Raw genomic sequence first — 12,309 nt, 5'->3', positions numbered from 1 at the left:
CTCCTCCAGGGCAAAGCCTTCCCCACAGACTGAGGTCAACCTGGTAGACTCAGTCCAGGTAGGTCCAGTCCCCTCCTCCCAGGCCGAGCCAAATAATCCTGCATAGGCCCCAGGTTTCAAACAGCCAACTCATGCAATGAGCACAAGATCTGGTCCCCCTGCCTGGATGCCTCCCAAACAGATCAAGCCAATCAACTGTCTCACCCATTCGGAGGGCCTGATCCAGTGTGGACCCCTCAGCCATTGGTTCATAGTTCATGTGTTTCCATTCATTTGGCTATTTGTCCCTGTGCTTTATCCAACCTTGGTCTCAACAATTCTCACTCATATAAACCCTCCTCATTCTCGTTAATTGGACTCCCAGAGATCCACCCAGGGCCTAGTCATGGATCTCTGCATCCAGATCCCTCAGTAGTTGGATGAGGTTTCTAGCACAACAATTAGGGTGTTTGGCCATCCCATCACCAGAGTAGGTCAGTTCGGGCTGTCTCTCGACCATTGCCGGCAGTCTGTTGTGTGGGTATCTTTGTGGATTTCTGTGGGCCTCTCTAGCACTTTGCTTCTTCCTGTTCTCATGTGGTCTTCATTTACCATGGTCTCCTATTCCTTGTTCTCCCTCTCTGTTGTTGATCCAGCTGGGATCTCCCGCTCCCCCAAGCTCTCTTTCCCTCGACCCTCGCCTTTCATTACCCCCACTCATGTCCAGGCTGTTCATGTAGATCTCATTCCATTTCTCTGTCATTGGGCAATCCCTGTGTCTTTCTTGGGGTCCTGCTTTCCGGGTAGCCTCCCTGGTGATGTGAGTAGCAGACAATTCATCCTTGTTTCATGTCTAGTATCCTGCTATGAGTGAGTACATACCATGTTTGTCTTTCTGAGTCTGGGTTACCTCACTCAGGATGATTTTTTCTAGATCCATCCATTTGTCTACAAACCTCATGATGCCATTGTTTTTTTCTGCTGAGTAGTATTCCATTGTGTATATGTACCACATTTTGTTTATCCATTCTTCAGTTGAAGGGCATCTGGGTTGTTTCCATGTTCTGGCTATTACAAACAATGCTGATACGAACATAGCTGAACAAGTGCTCTTATGGTGTGGTTGAGCATTTCTTGGGTATATGCCCAAGAGTGGTATAGCTGGATCTTGGGGGAGATTGATTCCCAATTTTCTAAGAAAGCGTCATGGCCTCTTTTTAATTATTGTCACATATATACATACACAAACACAAGTATATCAATATAGCCTGCTAAGACCCTTTAGTATTGCTTGCATATGTATATGTATATATGTATGTATGTATGTATGTATGTATGTATGTATATGTATATGTTTTCAGGTCTGACCATTTGGTATTGGCTAACCAATTTGGGGGAAAACTACTGTTTCTTCTCTTAGAGTCAATAATCGCCTGTAGCTCTTCATCTAGGGGTTGGGTTTCCCCTTCAGGTTTCCCTTCCATGTTAGCATGTCTACTGGTGCTGTCATTATTCAGATCTTGTTTAGACAACCATCTTGAGGTTTGATGAGTGTAACTTACCTATAACTTCCAGGAGATACAATCTCAGCAGACTTCCTGGTCCTTCTCTCTCTTGCAATCTTTCTATCCCCTCTCTGGCCATGTTTACAGTATACTTATACAATGTACTTTTATCATATCCACTTACCATTACTTCCCTCAAACTCCCCTTACAAAGTTTTTTTTTGTCTGTATTTTAGGTTTTTTTCTTGTTGCTATTGTTTTGTTTGTTTGTTTTTGAGACAAGGTTTCTGTCAAGGCTGTCCTGGAACTCACTCTGTAGACCAATCTGGTCTTGAACTCGGGAGATCTGCTTGCCTCTGCCTCCTGAATACTGGGATTAAAGGCATGAGCAACCACCACCTGGCTATTTTAATCTCTTTTTTAATGGCTTGTGCCTGGTGCCTAGGGAGGCTAGAAGAGGGTACCAGATTAAGGTAATGGACTCAGGCAGGGAGAATTTGGGCATGATGAATATCCACAGAGTAACAAATGATTGTGAGCTGCCATGTAGGTGCTGAGAAGCAAACCGAGGTCCTCTGCAAAGAGTCACAAGTGCTCTTAACCACCACACCATCTGTCCAGCTCTGAGTTATTGTTCTTAAATGGAGATTGCATTTAAAGATTTAGTTTTTACTTCCAAGAGTCACAAACCCTACACCCAGAAAAGATAATAAAATTCAGGCAAATGATGAAGTCCTATGAAGAGCTCTGGCCATCTGCTTCAACACCATGCTAAGACCAAGCTGATGCTAGTCAGGTGCTCCTTATGAAGAGCTATGCTCTCAGGGTTCAGAAACACAGGTGACTTACCTGTATTCTAGTGTTTGTTGTATTTTGTATTTCTCTAATTTTTGACCCACCACGACCTGTTTTTAAAAATAAAGAAATATATGATTATGAACTGAAATCAGTAAAAGGGGTCTGTGTAGTTCCCTCAAAGGCCTTTATGTGGTTCTTCCCCAAATCATTCAAGGGAAGGTTCTAGGGTGCAGTAACACTTTTTATTTTGGAAGGGGAAAGAGGATGGCATTTCACATTTTTTGTTTTTGTTTCTTGTTTTCAGAGACAGGGTTTCTCTGTGTAATAGCCTTGGCTGTCCTGGAACTTACTTTATAGACCGGGCTGACCTCGAATTCACAGAGATCTGCCTGCCTCTGCCTCACGAGTCTGGGATTAAAGGCATATACCACACACCCGGCAGATATTTCACATTTGCCCATACTGGCTGTAAACTCAAGGCAATTCTCCTGCCTTTGCCTCCTAAGTGGTGGCATTTCAAGCACTGAGCCACCACATCCAGCTAAATCATTCAGTTTTTTTAAAAAGTGGGTGGGCAGGGGAGGATGAAGTATAGCTGAGTGGTATAGCACTTGCCTGAGTAGCATACCTAAGACCCTTGGGATCCCTGACGGATAAAACAAGTTCAAAAGGTGAGGGGTTTGAGCAGGCATTCTTCAGAAACATTTAAGTCTATAAGGTATCTAACACCTCTAAAGAGTATAACACAGACTGTAACTACAAAAAGATTACTTCTTAAAACAGGGTTTCCTAGTTAGGATTCCTATTGCTGTATCAAAACATCATGACCAAAAAGCAAGTTGGTGAGGAAAGGGTTTATTTGGCTTATGCTGCCAGATCATAGTCCATCACTGGATGATGGAAGAAGTCAGAACAGGAATTCAAGCAGGGCTGGAACCTAGAGGCAGGAGCTCATGCAAAGGCCATGGAGGGGAGCTGCTTACTGGCTTGCTTGTGCCTTCAGGACCTGCTTGGGCCCAATCTCATATATACCACTTCCATTTGATAATAGATTGCTTCTGTGCATGTCCTACTTTATGACTTGGTAGCCCACTGTCAAACGTTCATTTATACTAAGGCCCAATAGTAGGCCAAGAGCTGTTTTTCAAAGGAGAATAGCCTACAGATGATGGTAGAGCCATGCTCCAAAATCCCAAAGTTCTCTCCTGTGATTCACCTGTATGGGCCTGCCAAAGGCTCCAAATAGCATCCCTATCTGCCACAGACACCTCATGTACCATTGGGTCTGCTGGATCATATGGTCCAAGTGGTAGAGCAGCCTGCACTGCAGCCTGGACCTGTCAAAAAGCCTTCTCCTGCTCCAGGCCCCACACAAAGGTCACAGCTTTCCGAGTCACTTGGTAAATGGGCTGGAGTAACAAACCAAAGTAGGGAATGTGCTATCTCCAGAATCCAAATTAACGTTGTGCTTCTTTCTTGGTGGTAGGAGGGGCTAGCTGCAATAATTTATCCTTCACCTTACAAGGAATATCTCTGGATGCCCCACACCACTGAACTCCTAAGAATCTTATTGAGGTAGAAGGTTCTTGAATTTTGGATGGATTTATTTCCCATCCTCTGATATGCATATATGTTACCAATGAGTTCAAAGTGGTTGCTACCTCTTCTCACTTGGTACAATCACCATAATGTCATCAATATAGTTCACCAGAGTGATATTTTGTAGAAGAGACAAACGATCAATATCCCTTCTAAGTTTTAACACAGGGCAGGAGAGTTAATACATCCCTGAGGCAAAACTGTAAAGGTATACTGCTGGCCTTGCCAACTGAAAGCAAGTTGTTTCTGGTGGTCCCTATGGACAGGCACCGAGAAAAATCAATCAACAGCTCCATGTACCAGGAGATGTGTTAATTTTCTCAAGTTAAGGACAGTACATCTGGTACAGCAGTTACAATCGGAGTTACTACCTGATTGAGTTTTCTATAGTCAACTGTCATTCTCCACAATCCATCTGTCTTCTGCACTGACCAAATAGGAGAGCTAAAGGGAGATATGGTGAGAACCACCACCCTGTATCTTTCAAGTCCTTGACGGTGGCACTAATTTCTGCAATTTCTCCAGGATTGTTTTTGATTTACTATTTTCCTTAACAGAGGCAACTCTAAAGGGTTCCATTTGCCCTTCCAACCATAATAGCCCTCACTCCACAGGTCAGGGAATCAATTTGAGAATTATGCCAACTTCTAAGTACATTTATCCCAATTATATATTCTGCAACTAGGAAAATAACCACAGGATGAGTTCAGGGACCCACTGTGAGTCAGACATCAGCCCAAACTCCATTAATCATATGACCTCCATAAGCCCCTACTTTAACTGGAGGGCTACAGTGTTTCTTGGGATCTCCAGGAATCAGCATCAATTCAGAACCAGTATCCAATAGACCCTGGAAAGTCTGTTTCCTTTCCCCCAGTGTACAGTTACCCTTGTAAAAGGCCATAGGTCTCTCTGGGGAAGAACTGGAGAAAGGCTAACTGAATGGAAAGCCTAGTAGCTGCTCAGTCCCAAGGCTGGGTGTCTCAGATGGTCTTCTGCATATGCGGGAATTCTGAAGAAGTAGGCTCCAATGCCAGTGAAGGAATGGATCTGCTGACAAGGCCAGGGCAAGCAGGCAAAGAACGAACACTTCCTTCTTCATTGTCCTTATACAGGCTTCCAGCAGGAGATGTGGCCCAGATTAAAGGTGTGCCTTCCGGCATCAAGGGCTGGATTAAAGACATGCCATCCCGGGCTGGAGAGATGGCTCAGAGGTTAAGAGCACTGACTGCTGCTCTTCCAGAGGTCCTGAGTTCAATTCCCAGCACCCACATGGTGGCTCACAACCATCTGTAATGAGATATGGCGCCCTCTTCTGTATACATAATAAATAAATAAATCTAAAAAAAAAAAAAAAGACATGCCATCCCACCTCAAGATCCCAATCAAAAGCCTGTATCTTCCAGCCTTATGATCCGGATCACAGGCATGTTGTCTTCCTGCCTTGAGATAATTTGCAGTACTTGGTATTGAACCAAGAGTTCTGTGCATGCTAGGCAGGTATTCTACCATGGACCCTTATCACTATCCCTAGAATGGCTATTATTTAAAGCAAATACACAGAGTTCGAGGCCAGCCTGGTCTACAGAGCAAGATCCAGGAAAGGCGCAAAGCTATACAGAGAAAGCCTATCTCGGGGGAAAACAACAACAACAACAAACAAACAAACAATAAATAAATAAATAAAATAATAAAAAAATAAAGCAAGCATACATGCTGTTTTTAGGATCTGGTCAAATTGGAAACCTGTGAATTACTAGTATGACTGGAAAACACAAACAAACACGCTACCAACTAATCCAGCATTGCCATGTCTGGGTACACCTGTAAAAAAGTGGAAGCATGGTGGTGAATATCTGCACTGCTGTGCTCACAGAAGCGCTGCTCACCAGTAAAAAGCTGGAAGCAACTCAAACATCACCAAGGGATAGTGGCTAAACAGTGGAAGAGATAAACAATATGGGACTAACTTTCAGTCTTAAAAAGGAAATTCTGTCAGATGCTAAGAAACAGGTGATGATTGAGGGTATTATGCTAACCACAGTAAGCCAATCACAAACATTATAATGTCTTGATTCTACTTGAGGATCTAAAGTCAAAAGCTCCGACAGCACAGAATGTCCATATGGAGGCACAGGAACAAGGAGAAATGAGCTGAGAAACGGTAGAGTTCTAGTCATGAAAGAGATGGGACACAATCTTCTGTTTATCATTAATACTGCACTGTATATTTATTTTTAAGTATAAAAACAAGGCGCGGCTGGGTAAAGTATTTTCTTAACCTTTATGAAGCTCTGGGTTCAATCCTGAGGAAAAGAGAGGGGGAAGGCAGAAAAGAAAGAGAGGGGTTAAGGAGCCGGGCGGTGGCGGCGCACGCCTTTAACCACAGCACTCGGGAGGCAGAGGCAGGCGGATCTCTGTGAGTTCGAGGACAGCCTGGTCTACAGAGCGAGATCCAGGACAGGCTCCAAAGCTACACAGAGAAACCCTGTCTCAAAAACAAAACAAACAAACAAAAACAAAAAGGAAGAAAGAAAAGTAGGTGAGAAAAGTCTGTCATATTTTAACACACACACACACCCACGAATAAACCATATAACTTGCAAAGCTAAGGATGTATGTAGCTCAGTAGTAGAGTCTGTTCCTAGTTATTTGGGATGCCCTGGGTTCAATACCCAGAATAAGAAAAAATAAAAACAGTAGCATGCATGCCCAACAACAAGTGTGTGTATTCCAATTCCTACACTTCATTGCTTCTTGCAGCTGGTCTAATTTCTATTACAAACCTATTAGCTCTCTGGTGAGCTTCCCGTTCAAATATCGGGGTTCTCGCTCAGATTTTTTGGGCATGAACCTTGGAAACGGAATCTGTCTACTAAGTAAATAGCCTTAAAACATATGATAAGTACGCCACAAAGCAGGCTTTTATTACTAAAAATATTAACGCCAAGGACCCAGGGAACAAAAAACTGTGATTGGAACTAGAAATTAACGCCAGATACTGAGGGAAACATCCCCATCACTGTTAATGCAGCTCAGAAAAGCTGAAAATTGCACTTGGGAGACTCCCCGTGTGCAGCTTCCCGCCCTTCAGTGGACCCCAAGTTAAGCTGAGGCAGAGCCGAGGCTCTGACTTGACACGACCGCACCCTCTGTCTGGGCTAACGTCCTCGACGGTGTCCGTCCGAAACAGCCCGATTTCAGCCCCGCGCTGCCGCTGCCCCTCTAAGGGGGAACCGGAAAGGCCCGCTCGTCAGCACCCCGCTTTCCCACGGAGACGGCGCGAATCTTCCAGGAGGTTCTCTCCGGCACACACACAGACCGCCGCTCGCCCCAGAACCGCGCCCCGCGCTGCCGCCGGCCCGCGCTCACCTATCACCGCGCCCACCACGTCGTTCTTCACCCCGAAGCAGAGCGGCGGTTCGCGGCGGCCGGCGGCCGTGGCCTCGGCGGCCGCCCCCGCAGCGGCCGCGGCCCCCGCGGGCTCTCTCCAGCCGCCGCCCGCCCTCCTGCTACCGACCCGGCCTCTCCGGCTCGGCTCCGCCGCCGCCGTCCGCTCCGCGCCGCGGGACCCCGTCGAGCTCCGCCGGGGAGCAACGCCCGAGGAGGAAGCGTTGGCTGCGGGTTCCCGCCTAGACATGGCTCTGAGGAGACCCGCGCGTCGCACGTCGCACGTCGTCGTTCCCGACTCTGCAGCACAGGCCGCGGCGGCGTCGGAGAAGCTCCGCTGCCGCCCGCGAGCTGGCCCGCCGGTCCTCGGCGCGCTCATTGGCCGTCGCGCCTCGGGGGGCGGGGCCTGCCCGGTCTGGCCAATCGGCGCTCGCAATCACGCGGCCCGCCTGAACCTGCACCGCTCCTGCTTGTCTGGCCTCGTGTCCGTGAATCCCCAGCCTGAAGACGTCGTCGCACCTCGGAGCCTCGGAAAGGATCCCAACCGTGCCTCGAAATTCACGTTCAAGCCGGGCTGATGATGCGGGCTTGAGATCTGGGATAGGAGAGTCTGCGCGACAATAAATTTAAGGCCAGCCTGGCAACTTGGTAAGACTCTAAAAATAAAAATAAATCGATGAAAGCGTTGGGAATACAGCTCAGGTGTGTGGCGCTTGCCTTACCGTAGGAGACCCTATAGTACAATCCCCCATACCTCAGTAAATAAAAGAATAGAAGCAAGACTGTAGCACCTCCAGCTTTGCAAGGATTCTGGAGCTGGACACACTCCCTCAGGGCTGGGCTAAAACCATAGCGTCCCTGCTGGGATTGGGATCCTCGAGTTGTCTGAACAGATCTCAGGTCAACCATCCATCAAACAGCTTAGAATCTTAGTACTAAGCCTGGTGGCGGCGGCACATGCCTTTCATCCCAGCACTCGGGAGGCAGAGGCAGGTGGGTCTCTGTGAATTCAAGGCCAGCCTGGTCTACAGAGCTAGTTCCAGAAAAGCTAGGGCTGTTACACAGAGAAACCCTGTCTCAAAACAACAACAACAAAAAAAATAATTTTAGCACTATGCTTATAGGGACTGGGGGAAAAGTGTAGGATTGGGTCCATCCTGGATAAAATAAATTACAATTAACTATAGTATTAGGTTTCCTGAAGCTAGCTTTAATCCTCCTGCCTCAGGGGCTCAAGTGCTGGGATTACAGATGACTGTCATCATACCCAGATATAGGAGCGGTATCTCTTGATACAAGAATCTCTGGGGAAATGTGAATAAAGCTATATCAAAGCACCTTGGAATTACACAAAAACATTGAACAAAATCAAACTAAAATAAGCCAATCACAAAACATGTCTTGACTATACTTGAAGATCTAAAGTTGCTGATGGCCATGTCAGAGTAGCAGCAGGTGGCAATTGACTTCAGGGTGTCAGCCCACTGGGAGGAAAATCCTTGATCAGTGAATCTTGGATAGGCAAGGCCCTGAGACTACAGACCCTAGTGTCTTTGCTTCTGCTGAGCCTTACACAGGTTTGCTCCTGCCATCTTCCTCTAGTATCTGGCATGGTGTGAATGGGTATGGGGAGATCCCCACTACCTGTAATGTAGTGTATTTAATCTCTTGGAAACATCTAGTTCTACTGGGCATTTTTACCTGTGGATTATTGTGAGATGTTTCTTTCCTAAGCTGTACTGTCTAATTGATAATAATGTTAGTTACAGAGTTTTGATGAATACAGATAAATACAAGGAAATGTCACACAGCTAAGGCCTATGAGATTCACCTAACAAGCTGCATAGATCACAGTAAAGGTTAATAATTAAGGAAAACAATTGAGTCCCCAGGAGTCAGGCTGCCTCTAATTCTCTTAATGCTGAACGATGCAGTCACAGGTTTCAGTGTGCATCATTAGCTGAAACAAAGTCTTAAACTAACTTCAGGTTAGATCAGATGTTTTGATAATAGCTTTGAGATGAAAAGCCCCAGAAAACAATCTAAAGTTCAAAAGGACACATAGTTGAGTTTTAGATTCATTAGGTTAGGGTCAAAAATACAAAGCAGCCCAATTGTTGCTAGCTGATGTACTTTCCTTGCTAGGTTTGGCTGGTGATCAAAGGTTATGATAAATTTGTTGTGCCCATTTTTGCCCTCAATCTCCTGATATAAGAAACTATTGATGAGTGGTTATGTACCCCAAAGATTTAAAGTAGAGCTGACTGATTCTTTTTCGTATATAAAAGTTTAGGTTTGTGATTCCTTTAAGATTCCTTATAAGATTACCTTTCAAGGTAAGTAATAAAGTAATTGGCCCTTTCTTTGTAACTGCAAAACTGCAGCCTGCCAGTAAAAGACTTGACTGAGAAAAGTATCTTGCTGGCCTACATGGTTAATCTGTAACAAGTTGCTTAGGTATGAATGTATGTGGGTTCTTGGGATAATTTGTTTTTCACCTGTAATACATCAAATGTTTAATCATGTAAGGAATATGGAAAACATGCTTTTTTTTACCATTTGTTTTGTATTCATTGTAGTCATTCACTTGAAAAACATTGTAATTTTTATATTGCCTGAAAGATTTTGCTGGGGTATATAAGCTGTAAGGGAAAGAATAGAGATAGAGTTAACATGGGCTAGAAGGAGAACATCAAGAATGAGAGTTAGAAGGAAAATATCAAGAATGAGAGAGTTAAAATGAGTTAGAAGGAAAACATTGAGAATAAAGATAGAGTTAGAAGGAAAACATTAAGAATAAAGATAGAGGTGGGTAGGGGAAGGCTGGAGAGGTGGGAGGAGGAAGAGGGGGATCTGTGAATAGTATGTAAAATGAATAAAAAAATTCTTAATTAAAAAAAGAAAAAAGATAGAGTTAGAAGGAAAATATCAAAAGTGAGAGAAGGAAATCACCAGGAAAATAAGGAATAGAGAATACAGAAGAAGAATGAAGAAAAGGTCTGAAGGAAACCATCAAGAGAGTGTGTGTCTTTTCCTTGACCTCCCTCAGATAAAAAAGTCTAGTATGCCCAACTCTGTGGATTTCTCTTTGAGTCCTGTGCTGCTGGAGGCTGGCCCCCCAGGCAGCGATATAAAATAATAAATTCAAACAGCAAAGAATGAGGAGTGGGCACAGGAGAGCAAGAAGTAAGGAGTAGAGCAACTCTTGAGTATATCTGTACAGTATAGATCCTTCATCTGAAATGGTGGTTAGCAGCCTTTGGAAATGACTTTCCTTTGATGTGCGAACATTGATGAAGGATTGTGCATGGGTGCTCATGAGAGGTTTTGTTAGCAGTTTTCTTGCCATGCCTTGTCTAGTATTGGCATTGTTAATGATGCCTCCATAGAACCTTTTCCGGAAACGAGAAGCAGAGAGGCATTTGCTACCTCCTTTGAGAAGGCCAGAAACTAGAAGCAGAGAGGCATTTGCTACCTCCTTTGAGAAGGTCCAGTGTCTTCCACTGTAACAGATTTACTGTTCTGGGATGGGGAGGCTGTCCACCTTAGTGAGGGAAAGGCTGCTGAGTAAACAGGAAATCTTGAAGATTCCCAGTAGGGAGTAGAGGGGGAGGGAAGGAGAGGGAGGAATAAAGGAAATCAACAGTAATTCTAGGTAACAGCATGCTTCCTGCTTTTCTGTACTTTTCACAAAACAGAGCAAATGCACTTTTCCTCCCAGATCTGTATCACTAAACCTTTTGTGTGTGTGTGTGTGTGTGTGTGTGTGTGTGTGTGTGTGTGTGTGTGTTTGGGGGTGGGGAGTAGACTCACCTAGGAACAATTCAATCCATGATTTGGGAGGTCTTTCACTAAGCAAGTAGAGAATACTTCAGACTGAAAGGCTTTTGGGTCCATCCACCTCCTACTTTCTCCCTCCAGACAGTGGAAAGGATGAAGACTAAAAGGAGGGGCAGGATACCCGCTCAATTTTCACCTACTGAGCCTTCGGAGGAGTTTCCTTTTTTCAGGTAGAAAGTTTATACCCGCTTCTACTTTGCTCTGGTGTTCTCAGAGGTGTCGACAGCAGTGATTCCAGCCTCTGCATGGGAGGTAGAAGTGAAACACACACACACACACACACACACACACACACACACACACACACACACAAAGATCAGTGCCTTTTCATCTTCTGCCTCACCTGCCTTTGTCTGCTTTCTTTCAGGGATGCTCCAGGACCAGATTCTCTGAAAAGCTTCCAAGGATGTCGAGGCTTGGAGGCAGCTTAGTTGTATACTTGAATCCCATTTATACCAGACTGGCATCTGAGCCACAGCAGGAGAGGGCAGCAGAGCATCGCACAGAGGGCAGCAGAGCACCCCCTGATTCTCAGAGCATCCCCTGGAATTAGTTAGAAATTGATGTGTGAATTCAGCCAAAAGCCTGACTAGGAACGCCCCCCGGACACACATGCACACATAGGGGTTCACTTACCACCTGTAACAAGGAAGCTCTTTTGTTGGGTACATGCAGCTTGCCAGGCTTCTCATTTAATCCTTTCAAAATTCCCACAAGTCCTAGCTATTGAGGAAACAGAAGCAGGAGGATTGCATGTTCAAGGCCTTTAATCCCAGCACTCGGGAGACAGAGGCAGATGGATCTCTGTGAGTTTGAGGCCAGCCTGGGCTACAGAGTGAGTTCCAGGACAACCAGGACTATTACACAGAGAAACCCTGTCTTGAAAAAACCTAACCAAACCAAACCAAAAAGAGTCTGGCTGGGCGGTGGTGGCGTATGCCTTTAATCCCAGCACTCGGGAGGCAGAGCCAGGCAGATCTCTGTGAAGTCGAGGCCAGCCTGGGCTACAGAGCGAGTTCCAGGACAGGCTCCAAAGCTACACAGAGAAACCCCGTCTCAAAAAACCAAAAAAAAAAAAAAAAAAAAAAAAAAAAAGAAAGAAAAAAGAAAAAGAAAAAAAGTCTGGAGCCATGGCTCTGTGGTAGAGTCCCACAAACAGCAACAGGAAAGACCAGTGACAGCAGCATAGACAAAACCT

The 12,309-nt window shown here is 45.3% G+C and overlaps 1 protein-coding gene across 1 annotated transcript in view; it reads right to left on the bottom strand.

The window, feature by feature from the left end:
* Window positions 1-7,521, bottom strand: part of Ddx43 (DEAD-box helicase 43) — a 31,769-nt gene extending 24,248 nt beyond the window's left edge. The window contains exons 1-2 of the mRNA XM_052729477.1: window positions 7,254-7,521; window positions 2,334-2,389 (exon numbers count right to left, since the gene is read on the bottom strand). Coding sequence (XP_052585437.1) covers window positions 2,334-2,389; window positions 7,254-7,521 — 324 coding nt within the window. The remainder of the gene's footprint in view (window positions 1-2,333; window positions 2,390-7,253) is intronic.
* Window positions 7,522-12,309: the final 4,788 nt, after the last annotated feature.

This window comes from Peromyscus californicus, unplaced genomic scaffold (genome assembly GCF_007827085.1).
Source record: "Peromyscus californicus insignis strain IS unplaced genomic scaffold, ASM782708v3 Scaffold_11__1_contigs__length_118956290, whole genome shotgun sequence".
Classification (NCBI taxonomy): Eukaryota; Metazoa; Chordata; class Mammalia; order Rodentia; family Cricetidae; genus Peromyscus; species Peromyscus californicus.
Note: the sequence above shows the minus strand (reverse complement) of the source record. Positions and strands in the feature narration are given on the sequence as shown.